Below are 21,903 nucleotides of genomic sequence, written 5' to 3'. Positions count from 1 at the left end.
AACAAGATTTCTTTGCATTTAATACTTCTACACAATCCATGATATTGGCTTGGACAATTTCTTTACAACAAGGATGAAACACAGTAATTATAATTAATTAAATATTTTAAATAAATTTAAGATAACATATGTTATGACGATGAAATATAAAATTACTTTATTGCTCTTTCAGCACTTGGTTGTTTCACTCTGTGCACCGGTTAGTTCATTTCCGTTCCAATGACAAAAGTTCATTTGGAGGGAATGTTGAGTTAGATTGTTTTTGTTGACGTTAATTCGCCGATGAATTTCAGATGTAGGATTCCTCTTATTACCGCTTACTTAATTAATGGAATATATATTATCCTTTCTTGATGTAGCAATAACTTCTATTTGTTGTTTAAGCAGCATTAACCAGTTAAATTTACAAAATAATGTCCGTTTACGTTTCTTTCTTACCCATAATTTGTTGAAAGTCATGATAGCCGTTTCGTAGTTCATGAAAATTTAGCATCATATTTATCTAACCCTTCGCAGATGGATTCTTCTTCTGGGACCCCTAGAAGGAGCAAGCGGAACCTAACCGTCCGCTTTGTCGGCGATAAAGATGTCGAAGAATTTATCCAGCCTCTTAAAAATTCAATCAGGAGTGTCCGAGGTATGCAAAATTCTTATTTACGTGAATTAGACAATATTCTGTCATTACCAATTCTTTTTGTACTGAATATTACATAATATGTATGAATTGTCATCTGCAGTGGGTCTTGACGGCTGTCCGTCGTGACTTCATCCCACCATTATGCAAACCTCATTTTCATGCGGTCCCTGTCCCTTTTACCTTCTTTTCAAGGGGTACTTCATTTAAGTCTGGGCCCTGGTATTTGCTCATTTCTCTTGTCAATAATGCTGTACTTAAATGGCGGATATTGCTGCTGCTGATTCGCTTTGGTGCCTGACATTTTTAAAAGTATATCCTCTTTGTGTTTTTTATTTAGTGCTTGCGCATCATCTCTCGGGGTATACTAATCATTTCTTGTTTGTTTTCTCCAAGATACTTTCTGTCCTAATTTACTTGCGCCAAGTTGTGATTTGTTTCATGAAGTCGTCATGATGATAGCTTCATGAATGAGAACTTTCGTATTTTGTTTTGTCGGTGTGGGGAGCACGGTAGCCTAGTGGGGAGAGTGAGTGAGCCAATTGAAAGGACTTGGGTTAAAATTCTTGGTGATGCCTCCAAATAAAATCATTGATGGAGGCTAAGGCCCAAGGAAAGAAACTGGCTCCCCTACCTTGAATGTTTGAATTTCACTTACCTGTAGCTTAGTTCAAGGTGAACTCAACCCTCATCTATCCAAACCAACTGTCTGGTTAAATCACTGAGTGGGTGTATCAGTATAAATTCTATAGGTAGCTCTCCTTTTTATCCTTTTCCCTTTATTTACGCTTTATAGTTTTCTACTATGTGCATTGTATTGTGCTGCCCTTCATTTCCTTAGATTTTTGAGAGAAGTGTACATATTTTTGCTAGTCTAAATATGCTTATCATGTTTGTGACCCTACAATAGGTAATGTTACAAAGCAGAAAGCTGAAGCCTTCTGATGATTGTTGGTCAGTGGCGGATTCAGAGACGGGCTAGGGAGGGCTCTAAGCCTCTCCTTGGGATCCAATTGATACTAGATAAAATGGCAATTTTGTGTGGACCCCCACTACTGCAGGGAGATTTTCCCCTCTTGTCCCTATCCTGGAACCGGAACTGTTAACGGTTATTTTGAAATTGCTTTTTATGTACCAGTATGCGGACTTTAATTTTTCAGGAAAAAAAGAAGTTGACTCTATATCTACTCCCAAATCTGCTAGGCGTACCCCTAGGGCTGTTAATAGGTCAACCACAAAAGATGCTGGTTCACAAGAAGAGACCAAGGATGAGATTGAAGAGGGACTTCCCCTCTGCAAAATGGAGTTAGGTAAGTCAACTGTTTGTGAACTTATCCACTTTTAGACTTATTGCCCTCGCTCAGCAATACAGTAACATGTGTGAGTCATTGTGTGAATGCATGAATGATTTTGGTGGAGTGGAACGGAAAATGTGCAAATGCTTGAGCCAATTTAAAACAGGTTCTGTTTAATTTTAATTCATGCACACAAGTAGAGTGGCTAAACGCTGCATTTTTATTCATTCTCACTTTAATGCGCGTACACAATTATTCACGCATGACAATGCATCATGCAACCAGGCCTCAAGGCATTATCCTTTAACTACCCTGTGGTCTATTATTTACAGATTTTGATGAAGATAGAAAGTTATCTGGAAAGCAGCTGTACGGATTCAGGACACCAAAAAAGGATGGCAACCTCAGCAAGTTAGCATCGTCAGCCTCAAAGGTCACTCCAAAATCATCAAACAAGAATATGGGTGATGGAAGTGAAGTGAATGTTACTCCAGTATCGAAAAAATTGGAGTCTGTGAAAGCCTCATTAGATTTAAAGAATTCCAAAACCCCCTATAATCTGAGGAAAAAAATTAAGAAACGTAAGTATGTAATTCATTGAACTTATGGCACTAATGTAAGATTGATGGGGTGGAACTTTTCTATCATGCCCTGATGTATAAATTGCAAATTTTTCTGCTGCCTAAAAACAATTGCAAGAGGGGACTTGTTTCAACACACTAATTTGATGTGCAGGAAACTAGAAAATAATACAGTGTATTAAAACTAGGCATCACATTAACACTTTGTAAAATGTCCCTGCATATTTTACCTGCAATGTGATATTACTTCTGCCATTTTTAAATTAAAATTTTTTCCTCCCCAAGTAAAGCATAATTCAATTTTATATCATCCCACATATTCTAAAAGAAGAAGATCTAAACTTTACATTAAACAAAAATCGCTCTTATCACATTTACTGTGGCATGATAGAGAGGTAGATCTTATTCATGGCTGATGCTGGGTTTCCTTTGTTTTTCCTTCTGGGCTTAGACCATATAAGAACTAGACCCGCCATTCCCCACCCCTACCCATGCCTTGCCGTGTGGCCAACATCTCCGCTCCCTTCCTTCCCCACCCACTTTTAAAGCGACGTGACGTCACGGTTGGGACGCTCATCGTCGTAGCGCATGGCTACGAATGGGGATTCACTGTATCACTGCGGTATTCTGCCCATTTTCTTCACGATTTTTCAATTAAAAGTACTAATATTTATTGCGTTATGTACGAGAAGTATTCTCTCAGCCATGGTTGGATTGGTGAACTTACAATTAATGAACAGTGGCATTTTTCGGCATTGGCAGCGACGAAAAAATATTGCGGCAGTAAAAGGAAGACAAAGCCCTTTGTAAACTTCCGCAGATTTTTTTCTTATCTCGTTAGCGATGTAGCATCATTCGGAACATCGTTATAAAAACATGAAATCTTGCACAAAAGTTGTAAACGGGGGGAATTTTAGAGAGGAAAAGGGTCATGGTGTCAAGAATTTGCGGGTCGTCCACGAAGTAACGTGGCAACGCCTTCGCATATAGTAATTTTTAAACGGTCAATTATGCGATGCAAATTGAACTGCGCGCTGTCAAAGGGATGTCAACAAATCAGAATTCATATTATTTAGGCAAGTAATTTAGTTATTTCTTAAATGCATAATTTTTTACTTAGCAGACAGCTCTCGTGTTATTTATATTTTGCGATGGTGGAAAAAGGTCTAGCGCCGGCTTTGCAAGTGACACCTACGATTTACGTACGCTAAGGAAAATTCTGGGACTAAATAATACCTATTAACATATTTATAATTAGAAAGAAAGAGAGGATTGGATTAAAATAATTTTAAAGATAAATTTGCTTTAAAACAATCATTGAATAATTTAATAAATATATTCTTGTAATTTTGTACGTATGTACTTACCGAGTTTTCAATGAAATTTTTTAAAACTACTTATGACATGATTTTATTTTTTAGATTTTTGTCATAATGCGAAACAAAAGAGGATGCAAATTCAAATATCGTCTAGAAGTGAATCTCATTTTATTAAAAAAATCCAGGAGCGATTACTTTGTCTAATGTGTGAAATGTAACAGGTAATTTTTTATTTTTCACGGCAGTAGGAATGATATTTCGAAGCACTTCGAGACGCAAGAGCATAAAAGATATTTATATACTTCTGCATCTTCCTCCTAAATACAGAAATTTATAATATAACGAAGAAAAGAAACTTGCATCAGCAGAAGGATGTCTTTCCATGCCATTTTGCATAGTCATTCCTTCAAATCTAAGGCCTGTACATCACAAGTTATCAAATCGGTTTTGCAGCGCACATGATACACAACGCCGTACAAACAGCTGCTGTTTTGTTGCCCACAGATGTGGAAAATTTCGTCATTAAAATATATATTTCTATTTCTACATCACACTGTGCGTCTTCAAATGCTGAAAGAATTTTGTGAAACTGCGGAAGTCGCATGTATAAGAAAATACTTGGTTACTGTAAAACGCGCTAGTTACCTCTTTCGTCAGCTGTAGATAGAATTTTTAAATTATACCACACCATGAATTCCTACTTTCTATATCAGGCTTAATGTCCTAGAATTGTAGAAGAGAGTTTTGAAAAAGAATCCTCAAATTTAGCTAGAGTTTAAAAACAATCAATCACCTGTTTTTTAATGCTATTGAAGTTATTGAGGGTGATAAAATTTTGATAATCGAAGTAGCGAATGAAGTTTAAAACATCTGAATCAAAAGCGGTCAGAAAGTCAAAGCGGTCGACTAAAATCTCTATGACTTTGACCCCCATTATGACTTTCGGAGGTCAAAATAAATTGTTGTACGGATGAATGATCTGCGTAACCGACTTTGGCACCCTTCAAAACCTATGGTTTGACACGTTGGTTGTCATGATGGCCAGACATTTAACTCTATGACCTTTGACCCCCATTGAGACCTCGGTGGTAAAAAAATCAACAATACGGATCTATTAACTGAAAAATCGACTTTGGCACCCTTCAAAACATATGGTTCGAAACCTGGGTGTCACGATGGCCGGACGTTTACCTCTATGGCCTTTGACCTCCGTATTAACCTTGTAGGTCAATTAGTGAATAATACGGGTATTTGGACAATACCAATGACTTGGGTGTCCCATAAAATCCATGGATCGACACCTGTTGGTATGCTATTCTTTTGCCACCCTTATGACCTTGACGGTGACCTTACTGGGTCAACGGTTGAATTTTCGTAAATGAAAGTGTTTTTTTCGGGTTTCTTGTGTCCGAAAACCCAAGAATTGATGTTTTGGTCAATGAAATTCAGACATTTTCAATCTCGATTTTTTACATTAAAACCACGTAAGGCAAATTAAAATTTTTGGTTTGGACCCACGTTGTGAGGTCAAAAGGTCAAAATTGTAAAATTTTGCTTAAACTCAACAAAACTTAGGACCTTTCCCCATATAGGTAAGTGTGCCAATTTTCATGAATATTGCTCGATGCAAAGTTACTAAAATTACGGGTTAAAAATGACACACGACCGTTGGGACAGTCTTAATATTCATTTTCTAGGAATGTCACCGTTAGGTTAATCTACTAGTAATAAGTAATATTTCTAAAATAATTTTGCCTTTTTATGGACCCCTCCCTTCATCCTATGTGAGATATCGTGGGATTTTGCTCCACGCCTTCTTTCTAATCTCACGTAGGATTTTTCAAAATGCATATTTTCAGTGTAAATACATTAATCTAGGCTTAATTGTGTTGGGCTCATAAATAAAACGATTTGTTTAATTATTTTTATTGAAGATTACCGAGATCGCAATAAACTGGTTTTTGCGGAAAAAATTACGTGATACTTTCCAGAACCCCTTCTTTTTACCTAGAGGGGGTGAAGCCGTGGTCTAGGGGGGGGAGCCATGATCTAGGAGGGGGGGGGCAAGCCAAGTTGTGACATTTTAGCATGGAAAAGATGAATGAAACCAACATTATAAGAACATTATAACAGCGCTTTATTAGTTTATGAGATTATTTAATTGAAAAAATAGTTTTATTGCAGTTACTTAACTTATATTAATACATATCATTTTTCGTTGGTTTGAAGAAAATTTGTTGAATACTTTCGTTTCAATTCAGTACTGATTTTGCTTAAAGACTTTTGCGATTTTTGCTTCTAGGGGGACAGCTGCTCCCCCTGCCCTTCGCTGGGTACGCCCATATTTACATATGACATTCTTAATCAATTTATTTAATACGATCGCTTCTCGCTTTATCTTGATTTATTTAGCTTTTTGCGCACAGTCAAGGCTATAAAATGCCTTAGTTCATCGTAAAAATATATTTATTAAGTGTATAATCATTTGGCGTGCCCAATATCGTCGCTATTCAGCGACTTTGCAGCGGATGAGCATTAAAATATCTCAAGCGCGCATATGGAATATCGTCTGCAGTCCCAACCGTGACGTCACACTCCCTCATCCCACTCACTTCCACGCCGTGCGATGTTGGCCACAGCGTTCCGCCTGAATGGCAGGTCTACTTACTTAAATGGTCTAAGCTTCTGGGCGTCAATTTTTGGAAAATTGAGGTGTGTCCAAATTATTATTGTCTTTATGAATAATGTTCCATAAAAGTTTATTTGACTGTATTTCAGCATTAATTGTAGAAAAACTCAATATCTGTAGTTTTTTTTTTTTTTTTTTTTTTTTTTAACAGCTCTTGTAAGTATGCAACCATACATTGCACTTGTTATCCTCTGCACACGCAAACAATTCTTTGATTGAGTTTCTTAATATTATCTCCAACTGAGTGATACAAATGCAGCAATCCATGGAAATGTTTGTATTGCTTTTAGATGAGATAAAATTTTCTTTTCCACAGTATGAAGTGCATGTAAATAAATATTTTTCATATATTAATGTAAGACATTAAAAGGAGTTATGAGGGATTAAAAAAAAATAAATGAAATTTAAAACCAGTGTGTCATGCCACTCCGATTTTGTCAATTTAAATGTAACTGACAAATTATTAAGAAATAGCACACATTTAAAACAAGCCACCCTCAAAGGCTTAAATTGCTTCTCAGGTCTCCACAGAGTGACTGATGATACTCCATTTTCAAAGTGTTAAATTGTTTTTACAAAAGTGGGAAATTATAATCCTTCCAATAGTACATCTGCCTTAGATAATACCTTGATCATTTTGCTGTCCCTCTCTTATTTGTTTAGGTATTGGCAACATGGTGGAGGAGGGCCCGAGTGATTTCTCTTCCAGTGAGAGTGAATACAACCCCAGTGATAAAGAAGAATCCTCGAGCGATGAGGAAGCAGCTGAGGATGTGGAAGAAACAACTGTCAAGCCTCTATCTGCTCCAAAGCTTCAAGAACATAAATATGTGAGCTAATTAAAATTCATTCATAGGTTCAAGATCGTTGAAGTGTTACGTTATCTCTATTTGGTCATATTTTAACCATCCACTCCTTTTCTCCCTAGCAACAAAAAATTAGCTTTCTCTGAGTCCCACCCTTTTTCGATTTTTTTCAAAATCTGCTCATACAGATGAGGACCTCAAATCCGGAAATCAGAAACCCAAAACGTTTGAAAATTCCTCTGCATAGTGTTTTGACTAGCCATCTCGTGGCAAACCTGTCCGAGCCTTGTTCTGGGACGAGTAGGAAGTTAGCACATGCTATGAAAATATGCTAACAACCTAGGTAGGGATCTTAAATATCAAGCACAAGAGCCTGAACGCATTTATAAATTAATTAATTAACAAAAGATACCATGAAGACCAGAAATCCAGAAACCCTTTGGTCCCAAGCTTTCGGGATTTGAGGTTCTCAATTGTATTAGGAAAACTAAAAATTAAATTTATTATATTTTGGAAGTATACCTTAAAAAATCTATAATTTCTCAATTAATGAAGTAATGATCAATATATAAATTATAATTATTGCAAGTAATGTTATATATTATCAGGGTGTTCTGCATTCTGTCCTCCACATTGACCACTCCCACTTTCTTTGCTACTGATATAGACCTTCCTGTTATACATCAGCAATCCTATGATGCCCCTCCCACATGCCATCAAAAGTGTGCTAACTCAAAACTACCCCCCTCCCAAAGGGGTGCTCACATAATGCTGGAACATACTCTTCTTTAAAAAAGTTGCCTTTTATACCTCTGCGTTTTGCAGCTTTCTTATATTTGTAATCACCATAAATGTTACTCCCCACTTTTCCTCTATAAAATATAATTCTTTTCATTACATTAAAATGGGTTGATTACCCTAGATAGTTAATTTTGTGTACCTGGAGAATATGTTGCATGCAAAAATTCCACAGAGGAAATATCATTTGTCTTCACTAGTATTCACACCCAGAGATCCTCAATTCACTCCAGGTGTTCTTCAACTTGAACTACCTTACTCTGCAGTTTTGGTAGCTTTAGATGACAAGATGGTTTGGATTTACAATACTTGAAGCCATTATGTTTGTGTTTGGCACCTCAGTTTTATGTTGAATTTTATGTTTTTTCAGTTTGGAAGTTATTTGACACTATAAAATTAATTTTTATCTGTGAGGCTCTTTCAAATTTCCTTCGCTATGGTAGTACTCTGGTCATGCATACGTACAAAATGCTTTACAGTTGAAGGAAATCATGTGAAAAGTTAAATGCATGTAAGAAAGTTCCTTGAATCCATGCAATGAACTGAATAGATTTTTATGCTTATTATTACCCACGTTTGAAATATGCTGTAGGTCAAATAGAATAACTATGTATGTGAATTGAGATTGTAATAGGAGGTATTGAATCAGGGCTGGTTTAAGGGGTAAGCAAAGTACGCGACCACATAGGGTGCCAAGCAAAAGCCTAAGTGTTTAGTCCCATGTTCAGTACTAATCAAACAGAAGTTGAGGGGTGATGTGGAATGTTTTTTGTTTACCCTAGAAAAATGTTTAGAATTACACATTTGCCATGTGTAATAAAAAAAATTTAATTGTAATTGTAACTTGGAAAAGATATGCTATTTCCCACACCTTAATTATTACATGTATAAAAATAACTACAAATGCTTAAATATCTTATTTATGCAATGAATTAAACCTATTTATTCTCAGATCTACTCACCAGAAGATTACTTTAGCTCACAAAAGTCTTCGAAAAGTGTGACTTCAAATCACACTCTTAGTCGACTTAAAACTCCGAAGATATCCCATTCTATGCTGAAGGATATTATAAAGTCAATGGAATCCAATCACAAGAGGGAAATAACAAAATTAAACATGGAACATGAAAAATACTTCAGAAAGTGGTTATTTTGCATGAGGTGAGTATTTATTGAAAAAGAAAATCATGAATAATTTTGCCAATGGAATACAGTGAAGAATTTATTATTATTTGAAGCAAGTCATGAAATTTGATTTCACTAGTTGATTTCTGGATAGAAATTGTCTAATATTGTTTTTATTATATTTTTTAGGCAGGGGCACAGTATTCTCTTGTATGGATTGGGCTCCAAAAGAAATACTCTGAGTAGCTTTCATCAACAAATTTTGTCAGATTGTGATGTGGTTGTCATAAATGGATTTTTCCCGAGTTTATCCATGAAGAAGGTAATGTACTGCACTCTTACAGCATATGCTCATTTGTTTATTTGCTCAGGGAGAACTTTTTACTCAGAGAAGAAAATGGTAGCAAGAGTGTAAACAACAGCAAACCATGTGAGGCCCATGAATGAGGCCAGAGAGTAGCTGATTAGCTGCGATCCACTTGTCATGAGTTAGTAATGTCATCAACTTTTCTGTCAAAGGGTTACAGCTATCGATTTTTCATCGTGAATAGCATGAGGACTAGGGGATGCATTAAAAAATGGAAAATTGGGAGTGCGTATATTTTTCAAACTCAATCAGAATCAATTTCACCCTCAAAACAATAAAATTTGTGAATGTACTCATTGAGACTAGTGGCAGCGGTTTTTACAGTACAGGCATACCCCGAGTTACGTATGTCTCGACTTACGTAAATCCGTACTTACGTAAGCGATAACCGTATTTCAAATGATTACGTTAATTTTCGAATGCGAGCGCGAAGAAGTAGATATTCGCTCGTACAACCTATGGTAGAAAAAATATCGAATAGTTATAGAGTTTTTTACGTGCTAAAAATAACAAAGTGACCCATTTTTGTCATTCCTCGAAGGAAAATTCATTAATTTCTGTAGAAAAATTGCTTATAAATCCCAAGTCAGCAATCAACGTGAAAATTTGCAGTTCTAGCGATGGATGTGGTGGCGTATGTGGTTGCGCTCATTCCTGTACGATACAACTTGTTATACAGCAATTTCTGAAGCGCCAACGCAAAGGTTCGACTTACGTAAATTTCGACTTACGTATAGTCTGCCGGAACGCATCTCTTACGTAACTCGGGGGATGCCTGTATTGTGTAATGTAAGACAGGAAGGCTCTACTCTTTTGCAAAGAAAGGAGTTCTGGTCAAGTAGAGCGTTTAGTTGGTTTAAATATTTTCTACACTACTCAGAATGCCCAAATAGTATGCAGTGTTTCGCTTAATGATTTTAATATTTTAATGAATACTGTAATACATTTAATTTACTAATAAATAGGGATGGACAGATCCAGGATTTTTTCGGATCTGGATCAAATTCTTCATTTTCAGAGCCGTATCTTTGGATATTTTCAGATCCAAATGCATTTTCAAGTTCCTGCTATAAAATGAAGTAATTATTCAAGTTTCTTCTTGGTACATACAATCAAAGGAATGCTTTTTAGATTTACATGCACATTTTAATATTTTTAGTAATTAAAAATCATTTTTACAAGCTTTCAAATTATTTTTTTTTTTTTTTAACTATAAAATCTTTACACACTCAGGTTCTTAACTGTTAGGCCTCGGGTACGATACGAGCGGCACGTGAGCGGCAGCGGTGGCTACAATACGAGCGGCAATTTACTAACCCGCTCAGGTTTCTCACCTTTTCTAACTTCAGTCTTCCTTTGTTTGGCCGTATTCTCACTACTTTGATGTTTCTCTGCTTACAATTTCAACTACACCGAAGGATGAATCTACTGAGCGGCAGTGGAAAAGAAATCGGTGTAGACTTGGAACCATGAGCGGCACTGGGCGGCGCCGCTCACTGTAGCTCGCCGCTCAAACATATCGTGCGCACCCTCAATGGATTTACACGCAACTAAATGAGGACCGATATCAGAGGAGCGCTGCTCACGCCGCTTGCCACTCGCCGCTCGTATCGTACCCGGGGCCTTACACTTGCGTTTGGAAATGAAAATAGGTTTCAATCTTTGGATAAACTAATGACTGATTTCAATAATCCACACATAAGTTTCCCCTAAATTTTGTCACTTTCTCATAGCATACTGACTTGTCTCTCACCCGCAAATGCTTCAGTTGCAGTGAGGTGGATTTTGCACGTCCTCGCGATAGTTTCACGTCACTATGCATAAACTTTTTTCAATCAATTTGAGCTTAAAAAAACCTAAATATTTTATAGATGAGAAAAAAATTGGTCTCATTCTTTTTGAATCTCGTGCACGTCATCCAGTTGCCAAAAATTATTGAGACATCTTCGGGTCCAATTAGTCACTCGCCCAGCATTTGTTCTCCAGAAACGGAGAATTAAAGCAGGTAAGATGAAAAAGGTCAGTGAGTGAGATGGGATAGGGGTGAAACACGCATCCATTGTTCTCGTGTAAATTGATATTTTCCTTCGAAGATAATGATTTATGGACTGTGTGGTCTCAAAAAGGAAAAAAAAAATATCAGAGGCATGGCATGATGGAGGGCCGAGGGTGTTTTATTTTTTCAATGTGCGACACAGTCACTTTTGCAGTGGTTGTTATCATACGGTGTTGAGATTCTCCTGATGGTTGTTCAATCTCTTTGTAAGAGTCTTACCATACATTTGCAACTTATTGTGGAACATGAATATTGTAGACGTCGTAGTTTTCCCTAGGTTGAGTTACGAAGTTAATGAAGTTAAAAAAAGCTAATTTTATAGTATGGTGGTCATTTATTGCACTCGCATGTCTACATTTTTTAATCTTTCATAAAACAAAAAATAAAATTGAATTGAGAATAAAATGTCCTTTAACGTGACATATTATTCATTATTATGGCATGCACTGACTTCCATATATAAATTTGCAAAGTACAGCGGCACATCATTTTGATGCTGACAGTAATAGCAGATATTTCAGCTGTAATTATTGCTTCCTGAATTTTTGTTGCTATTTTCGTTGCCCCTGGATATCAAAATACCTCCTCAAAAACAAGAAAAGTCTTGATCTCTGCATTTCTTCCGGGTTTCCTTCCGCGTCAGCTTGTTTGTAGACAACAGTTTCACCAGCTATCCTGCCAGCGTCTTCAGGTCGAAGGTGTCGGCTGTCGGTTTCTGCCTCGCTTACATACCGTAGGCTGGATGGGAGCTGCACTGTGATTGGCTGTTTGACTGGGCGCTTCTATCTGATTGGCTCTCTCTTGGATTACTCTTTTCCACGCGCTGTGAAGGAAGTATCCATCTTCTCTATTGAAATTCAATGGTGTTTTTTGAATTTCTATTGCTTCCCTGATTTGTCTTGGGAAGTATCGGCTTTCCTCAACTAAAAGTTTCTTTTCTTCAAATTTGATGTCGTGGCCAGGTTCTGACCATGCATGCTCGGTGATGGCAGAGAGCTGAAATTGTTTGTTCTTGGTCGCCCTTTGATGTTCTCTGATCCTCACATGCATGGAGCAGCAAGTTTCCCCTATGTAGGATTTCCTGCAGGAGCAAGGCACCTTGTATACCCCCTCGTACAGTTCCTGAGGAATGATGTCCTTGGGCCCGGGGAGGAAGTCTCTTATCTTGGTCACACAGTTGTATCTGGTGACCATATCATGCTTTTTTAATATTCTGGCGATCCTTTCTGACGTTCTAGCAATGAAAGGGATGGTGACGTACAGCTTCCTCGACGATTCTGCCTCTCCATTGTCATCACTCTGGTTTTCTAAGGTGGCCTTGCGTCGCTTTGAACTTGAACTGAGGAGCCCAGTCAAACAGCCAATCACAGTGCAGCTCCCATCCAGCCTACGGTATATAAGCGAGGCAGAAACCGACAGCCGACACCTTCGACCTGAAGACGCTGGCAGGATAGCCGGCAAAACTTGTCTACAAACATGCTGACGTGGAAGGAAACCCGGAAGAAATGCAGAGATCAAACCATCGCCGCGGAAACCTACGTTCTAAGAAAAATCTTCCTTGACATTTTTTACTTCATTTTTCTCAGTGGCTGGAATATATATCCTATTATGCTAATGTTATCATTGCAACGCTCTCCTCAAGGCATAAGTCATATTGGCAAATTATGTCAGCGCCTTCAGATCTGCTAACAGTGATTCAAGTCTCAAATAGTGTTTTTTAAGTAAGCTTGTGACATTGCTGTAGGAATTCTTAAATATTAGTATTAAAAAATTGGTTACTTTAGCATAAAACTAATATAAAAAATTGAAATATCTTATGTATGGGTATGGATAAAAAAATGTGCTTACATATTACTTAAATCATCCCTAATTTGACAGCTGCGGTGATTTATGTGTATCTGTAATGAATAAAATGGGGCTAATTTAGATTTTTTTGTGGGGCTCCTGATGCCACTGTATGTGAGATCAAATGCTATCAGTTAATATAATGTATCTACTCATAATTTTTTGCAAATAGACTTTTTAAATTATGCACGCAATTAAACTTCCATATTTTAGCCGAGAGTCATTAATTCTCACAATTTATTTTTCATTCCAGATACTTAACTGTGTCACTGAGGAAATTATGGATATGAAGTCTAATCCTGCAGGCCTTTTAGATTCTGTGAAAGCTATAGAAAGTATGTACGGTGAGGACTCCAGTGAAGAACTGTTCTTGATTGTTCATAATATTGATGGAATAACTCTGAGAAATGAACAGAGCCAAACTATTCTGTCCAGGCTAGCAGCCATCAAGAATGTGCATGTAATTGCTTCGTTGGACCACATTAATTCCCCTCTATGTAAGTAGAAATAGGAGTTTAAGTATACTTGGACTAGCCACAGTGATAACTTTACAGGAGTCACCCGTAATGCACAATTTGTGCTAAAAATTCATAGAGAAAAATCATTCACCCTTACTGAGATCAAGCCTGAATGCTTGTTTTGATTTTCTTTTTCATTATTTTCATTCTCCTTTACTTATTTATAACTCAAAATATCATTTTTTTCTAGTGTGGGATCCTATGAAACTTAGCATGTTTAATTTCTTATGGTTTGATGCAACAACAATGCTCCCTTACATCGAGGAAACATCATTTGAAAATTCAGTCATGGTGAAACAGTCTGGAGCTCTGGCTCTCTCATCTTTGAGGAGTGTTTATAATTCTCTAACATCGAATGCAAAGGGTGTTTTTATGATTATATTGAAGTATCAATTGGAGAAAAGAGGAAATGCTAACTATGCAGGTGAGTGATGTTGTATATTTTATCCATACTACGTGTATTAATTACAGGGGCGGATCCAGGATTTCTTTCTGAAGGGGGCACAAGCAAGGTTGTGTCCAGGATTTTCTTCTGGACACAGCCTTGCCCCCCCCCCCCCCTAGATCCGCCTATGATTAATTATTTTACTTTGAGAATATGAGGTCATTTAGAGCTGAAATTTGTTCATGCTATTCACTGTACATGTGCTGTCTTTATGAGTCAGGGTTGCTCTAGTACCTGTGGGCACAAAACTTATAAAACAATAGCATATAACTGGGTGCGCAGATAGAAAGTGACACATATGTTGGTCGTGGACCAAATACAGTGAAACCTCTATTTCATGTTCCTTTATTGTGAATTTCCCCTGATTTTACACATATTTTATTAGGTTTGGGCCAATACAGATGCACAATGTTAATTTTTCTTGATTTTGCTCTTCCCTGATTGTATGTTTTCCTTGAATTGTGCAAGGGCATACCCAGGATCAAAACTAGTGGGGGTGGAAGGGGGGGGGGGGGGCAAGCCATGGTTGTTCAAGTTGTAACATTTAAGCATGGAAAAGGTGAATAAAACCAGCATTTTAGGGAAACTATAACAGTGCTTTATCAGTCTTCAAAATGATTTTCCTGATAAAAAGTTATTTTAGTGACATGTTTTATTCTAATATCATTTTTCTGGGTTTAAAGAATATTTGTTGAAAACTTGTTTCAATCCAGTCCTGATTCACCTTAAAGACTGATATGTGCACCTAGGGGGGCAGCTGCCCCCTCCTACCCCTTTGTTGGGTACGTCCATGGATGTGCATACAATTATAATAGGCAACATTGATTAAACACAAATGTTCAAAAGAGAGAAGTAAGAAAAAATCTTTTAGGGCATTTTGGAGGCCAGCGACCATTGTCGGCTGAAGAGTAATGCTCTGCACACATAGGTACTCATTGTAGCCTATAATAACATAGCATATAATTAGTAATTGAAAATGAAGTACCAGCATTTACAGGAAACTTTATTCCAGAACATCTTAACGGAACCGGAACATTGAAACGGAACTTAAGGAACGGCTTAACCAGAGTTTAAGTTCTATTAGCATTCTCACATTAATAAGTTGTTGGTTTTATGATTATTGCATGAATGCAGTGATCTGTTTAAAAAATGCATGTTTGTACAGTAAATCTTTTTTTTTTAACCTTGTGGAATTCCACAAATTGTAACTAAAATTTTGCAAATTGCATTCCTCTTTACAAGTACAAAGTTGCAGTCATTTGTCTTGCTATTCATCCCATCTTTTGCTTTACACGAGAAGTCAATGTTTATGTCATGTCATTACCTTTAAGATTGTATATTGAGAATTCCAGTAAAGGATAATTTTTCTCAAAATGGATGAGAAATTAGAACACAATGCATTCATTCCTAGGGGCCTATTACGAACGAGCGGGCGGTACGCTACCGCCGGGCGGAGTTTTCGTTCGGTATACGGTATCATACCGCCCCTTGCGATTACGAGTGGGACGGTCGGAAAGTCACCGCCGGGCGGAGAGTACATGTCAGGGGGTCGGTAAGGAGCGATGCGGCGGAAGTGACGTTTGTATGAAAAATTCTGAGTTCCTTCAGCCCGAAAATGGTGTAGCCAATGGCAAGGGCGTGCGGTGTTCCAATTCCGCGGCAACTGTTCCTAGCAGACGAATATTTCGGCAAGAGTTGTTGGCAGTCGATAAAGACAATTAGTGGTATTTATGGATTAATACGGATGTGTCCTTCGTTAATTCACCTTAAAAGTTTGACAAATGAACGAATTTTGCTCCTCAACTCTTACTTATAGGATAAAAGTTGAATAAAACAATAATTAGCAGTGACTTGCGGAAGATATCATCAAAAAATCACGTATGAGCAGACGCAGGTCGTGACAAATTGCATTGCAGACCATCGAAAAATTACGATAGAAGTACTTTAAGGGCCAACGGGCAAGGTGAACCACCAATTCCATTAGAGCTTTGACCGAAATGCCCATTCTTAAAAAATATATGAAAATCCACCACGAATACTTAGCTGGAGAGCCTTAATCACAGACAATATGACACTCAACATCTGTGAAATGACAAAATATCTGTTGCTCTGCATTCCTTTCGTGTTAGTAACGGGGTTTGGAAACCAAATGCAAATTCAGAGAACAAGAAAGGCACTTTTAAAAATAATGAAAAATAACTTTTTGGCTGTTATCTATGAAAAGCAATGGAGAATTAAAAAACACAAGATATTCACTTCTGGTTAAAATAAAATTTTATTTCAATATAATGTGACAGAGTTTCACCATTTCTTTGGTTTAATCACGGGTACACAACCACAGCAAAACAGTCTGCCCACAATAAACAAGTGAGATCGTGAATCGGTTCCGCGGCAATCACACACACAGGCTACAACTTATTTCAATATTTCAGGTAAAATCCACAATCGATACAAGCTCACACCATTGTAAATATGTAATGGTAAATAGGCAAATACGATCATCAAGAACTGGAAGTCAATACCATTCTTATATTCATCACGTAAACATTACAATCAAGAGCTCGCTATGATGAAAACAATTATTTAATCACTGATTTTAAGCCTCACATTATCCTACGCAAGTGGCACAGGTGACTTTTCTCACTACAACTCCTTGGTGCGAAATTGATATAGGTACTAGTATAAACAAATTTCACACATGGCTTTTAACTTGATAGCTTGATCGTGAAATGTTATCTCTGCGGTGAATGACGAAGGTATAAACGCCACTGACAATCTTTACATTACTATCAGACACTTCTCGATAGCGTAAACCACTGTTTAACAACCAACCACAATGGAACAATGATAACTACAGCTCTTGGCAGATGTTTGTCAACCTCGTCAAACTTTGTGCATTACAACCACTGGTACTGTGATTAACGGTAGTTGTCACATTGAAAATAACACTATTTTGAAACAAAAGATGTTCGTAGAAATCTCCAAGCAGCGAGCAAAAGTTACATTCACCTCACAATTCAAGCAGTTATAACGTTGAAAATGACACTACTTTGGCACAGAAGATGTTCGTAGAAATATCCCAGCAGCGAGAAAAAGTAGTATTCACCTTGCAATACAAGAAGTTGTCACGTTGAAAAAATAATATTTTGCCACAAAAGATGTTTGTAGAAATCTCCAAGCAGCGAGCAACAGCTGTATTCACCATACAATACAAGCACAGGCAGTCCTTAACGACGAATTTTCCGGCACCTATGAAGAAATGGAAGATGTTTTTGCATATAAAAACACAGCGGAAATTAAAAAACATCCAAATTGTTCTAATTAAATAAATGAATTATAAATAACACAAAATATGATAGCTTCCGAGTTTCTATCGTCGGATATTTTGTTTTAAAAACGCCAGCTCGACCCGAAAAATGTAAACAGACGTCCGCCATTAGGGGGTCGGTATCTCACCACCGGGGTAGCTGGCCGTGGTATCATACCGACCCCTAAGCCGTGGTATGATACCGACCGGTGGCCACTCGTAATCGCTCGGGGGCGGTAAACGCGTTTCGGGGCGGTATGATACCGCAGGCGGTATCTCACCGCATGCGGTAAGCCGTTCGTAATAGGCCTCCTAGAGTGTAAGGTCCAGCCTGTGAAACAAATTTTCAGAGAACTGTCTCATCAAGATGAAGACCTTTAAGAGGACGATGATTTAGAAGAAGAAAACACAAACTTTATTGATTCCCTGAATAGACTAGGTAAAAAAAGTACATATATTCACAATTTTGAGAATGAGGGAAATTTGGTTGAAGCATGCAATGAAGTTGAAAATAATTTGTTTAGACTGAAAGGTCTTGAAAAAATGAAACATTACTTTAATGGTTTAATAGAAATTGATTCTAAACTTGTTATGAATTCACTTATTTTACATTTGAATGTGCACATACTATTTAAAATGAATGATTATTGCAAGACCAGTTAAATTATGTTACTTTTATTTTAGGTTGTCCATTCAAAAGTTTAAAATAGAGGTTTCACTGTAGCCATATATTCATGAAGGGGAATCCGTGAAGGATAGCTGATCAGTATTTCCCTTTATCTGTTGTCATGGTCCTATCCATGTAGGGATACTTGCTGTTGTTCACTTTTCCCCCTCACATGATCACAGAACTATAATGTATTTATTCCAAGAATAAAATCATTAATGCCTTGGCTAATTACTGCTTAGTTTTTTTCTACCTTTTGATGTATATTATTTTAATGTGATGAATGTTCAATTGATCCAGCCACAGTTGTTCCATGACTGAGGGAAAGGGGTGGAGAACTCTGATGACAATGCAAGTCGCTCAGCCATTTGCTGTTCCCTGTTTACAATCCACACCCTCAATCTCCCATTCAATGTTGTCACTTGGAATTCAAACCTCAGAATTACCATTTCTTTCTTTATCTCTTTTTAGTTTGTATTGAACCTGTTCATTGCTGATGTCTTTAGTTCACCTCTGACCGTAGGCATTTTCATCTTTATTTACCTGGCAACCTTACCTTCTACCCTTCTTTCAACACTTACACTTGTCGTAGGACAACTGTCATTGTATCAAGTGCTGAGTTGGGATTTGGACTGTGATAAGCAATTGTTATCTATTCCCATCAGGTATTTCATTTCGGGATCTCTACTGGAAGAGCAGGGAAGCATTTCTTTTGAGCTCTGATCTTGCCCTGCGAGCACAGTTGACTGAGTTTGTGGACCACCATATCATAAAATCACGTGCTGGAGCAGATGGTGATGAGCGTCTCTCCATTCCATTAGATAATGTTGTTCTTCAAGACTTTCTCGACGAGCAGAATGAATGATGATGTTTTTTACGTTTAGGCTCTATAATTTTATTACTACTTTTTCATGAATTTCCAATGTATGTACATAAATTCCATATTTATAATGTAAAATAAAGTGTTATTTTTTTAGAAAAAAAATATTTCCCTTTGCATTGCATTCCAATACTGTTATTTAGGGCTTTCCTCATTGTGATTGAATAGCAAGGACAAAGTAATTCCTTTCTATGTAGAGCAATCACAATCATACAAATGCACAGGTATGCATAGGCTAGGCATAGATCATTTTCAAATTAAAGTTTTAAGTTATGGAGCAGGTAACCGTTAGGGTGACTTAGGATTGGTGGAAGGAAGAGGGGAGGAGTTGACTTGGAGGTGTGGCAGCGGCAAAGTTTTATGAAGGGTTGAGTTGGGAAAGGAAAGTCTGTTACCTTGTGATGCCTGGCGGTTGGGTTTGGAGATTTCAGAAAGATAGGAGGAAAATTCCTACTTTTACGGCAAGTTGAGGCAAAAAGGCGGGTGGGTTTTCAGGGGTAAGTCAAGCTAAGGTAGTTAGGCTGAGAAGAAGAACCAAAATAGGGAATGAAAAGGAAAATAAATTTTTTTGACATTCTTTTCATTTCACTTGGTGAAATCCGTTATTGCTACCGTGTCTCTTGTCTGTATCCTCACTTTTCCTGGTGCAAGGTCACTGGTTGGAAAATCACTCTGATGGTATTCCTCTATGAGATGCTTTGCAAATATGTAGCAACATGATGACCTTGTCTCTGGTACAGGTTTCATGTTCTTGAATTCTTTCCATAAATTTGCATCTAGTTAGCCATATGTTTGCTACTTCACATTCTCCATCATGTTTATACACCTCAGTTTTCTAGCAAAGGAATTTTGTTTAGGAAGTGATAGCATATTATAAGTACTTTTATTCGGTGACAGATTAAGGGGGTTGGTGGTCTGTTCCCACCCTCATACTCTCTCGAAAAATTGAAAATATGGTAGTTTTTAATGTTCTCTCCACTGAAAGCTTTTTCACCAGCTTTACAACCTATGTTAAAAAATAGCATGAATATCTAAAAGCATCTTGTCTATGCATATTAGGCATCAAACATCATGGAAAGGTATTGCTTACCACCGAGGCGCAGAAAGTGCATAGCCTGAAAACTGCCCCTCTCAAAACAGTGACCTTAATCCACCCTGTTTCAACTATAGGTCACTTGCAAACCTTCAATGATAGGACTTTATTCCTTTGGTTATATGGCCTGATTTTGTATGACCTTCATTAATGAAAGTAATTCATGACATGAATGTATGGGAAATACACAGTTTGAACAGAATCGTCAATTAGAGAGGTTGTTGTGTGTTAACGATGACATTTTACGTCTTCCTCCCACACTATTGCACCCTCACTTTTCTCAAAACCAATCCTCATATTGTTCAATGGAGATTATATAATTTGCTTTTCATGTTGTAAACCATGACTAACAACAATCTTCACGTTAATAAATAATTAGATAATTGCTCCAGCTCCAGAGCATCGCCTTTGGTGGGTTGTCTTCCAATCGCTCAAAACACTGCATCCAATCTCCACTTGTAAGATTTGTCCCTGAGAAACTAATCTTCTCACACTTACCTTTTTTGGAGCTCTTTTTATTGAGCATCCCCTAATGTTAGAAAAGGAGACTATCCCCCACTTATTAGTCCACTACAGTGTTCTATGTCCGGGCCTGCTCTCCGGCTGTGGCGCTATGCACACGATTTGGACTGCTTGTGGCATCATATGCTCAGCAGTCCAGCAACATCTTGTCCGGTAGTGTCCGAAAATATCCACAGGGAAGAATGACGCCTCGGTAGCTTAACTGGCTAAAGCACTCGACCGGAAATCGGGGGATCCGGGTTTGAATCCCGGTCAAGGCGAATGATTTTTTCTCTGTGGATCTTTCGCATGATTGTGCATTGCGGGTGACTCCCGTAAAAGTTATCACTGCGGCTAGTCCCGGTATACTTTAAACTAATTAAAAAAATGTAAAACGTCCTAAATGAACAAATCTGAAGAAGATGGAACAGATGAAAAAAATGGAGGAGGCGACAGACTGGAAAAAATTAACTCTTTACGAGTCTCGAACTCTGGTCTTTCTAAACAGAAACGCTAAACAATGACGGAAATTTCTTAAATTAAATTCAATGTGACCATATTTTTTAATTTTTTAATGTTTTTTTCTCTCAAACCCAGGCGTATATGGACGAAACCCTTCAACAGTATTCCTATCTAAGTGTCTACTTTCAAATAAAAAAGGTTTCATCTTTTTTCTACACATCAGTTAGGCAAAGTCTCCTTGTAAGTGACAGCAATATGGCAAATGAGTACATCTTGAATATCATACGCAAGTCGAGTCTTGAAAAATATACCTCAGAGGCAGGGAATACAGATTCTCTAAAAAAACCTTGTAAGAATATAATCAACCTGGTGCACACATCCATTCACCACTGGTACCATGTATTATTGCCTTTGATGAGGTTTTTATGATCCAGCAGCTCCAAATGTAAGTAGTACAGTGTGTGAGGTAACAACTAAAAGAGGGACAAGGGCATAACTAACAAGAAAACAATTGA

The 21,903-nt window shown here is 37.5% G+C and overlaps 1 protein-coding gene across 2 annotated transcripts; it reads left to right on the top strand.

The window, feature by feature from the left end:
• Positions 1-220: 220 nt before the first annotated feature.
• On the top strand, positions 221-19,420 carry LOC124168480 (origin recognition complex subunit 2). Of its 2 annotated transcripts, none has more exons than XM_046546775.1 (10): positions 221-295; positions 517-637; positions 1,795-1,944; positions 2,262-2,510; positions 7,182-7,348; positions 9,075-9,283; positions 9,437-9,569; positions 13,769-14,012; positions 14,224-14,457; positions 19,118-19,420. In XM_046546775.1, exons 2-10 carry the CDS (start codon positions 517-519, stop codon positions 19,315-19,317), a joined length of 1,707 nt encoding a protein of 568 aa, XP_046402731.1. In that variant the 5' UTR covers positions 221-295; the 3' UTR covers positions 19,318-19,420. The 2 variants fall into 2 exon arrangements, with proteins under 2 accessions (XP_046402731.1, XP_046402720.1); XM_046546764.1 differs by having other exon boundaries at positions 236-415.
• Positions 19,421-21,903: the final 2,483 nt, after the last annotated feature.

The sequence above is a fragment of the Ischnura elegans genome, chromosome 1 (assembly GCF_921293095.1).
Source record: "Ischnura elegans chromosome 1, ioIscEleg1.1, whole genome shotgun sequence".
NCBI lineage: Eukaryota > Metazoa > Arthropoda > Insecta > Odonata > Coenagrionidae > Ischnura > Ischnura elegans.
This window is presented reverse-complemented; position numbering and strand designations above follow the sequence as displayed.

What these genes read in the sequence shown, in the direction of transcription:
- LOC124168480 (XM_046546764.1), top strand. Translation starts at nt 329, where the DNA reads ATGGAATATATATTATCCTTTCTTGATGTAGCAATAACTTCTATTTGT. An exon ending in CCTCTGCAAAATGGAGTTAG is followed by an intron (nt 1,945 to 2,261) that starts GTAAGTCAACTG and finishes TATTATTTACAG; the next exon opens with ATTTTGATGAAGATAGAAAG. An exon ending in CGAGTTTATCCATGAAGAAG is followed by an intron (nt 9,570 to 13,768) that starts GTAATGTACTGC and finishes TTTTCATTCCAG; the next exon opens with ATACTTAACTGTGTCACTGA.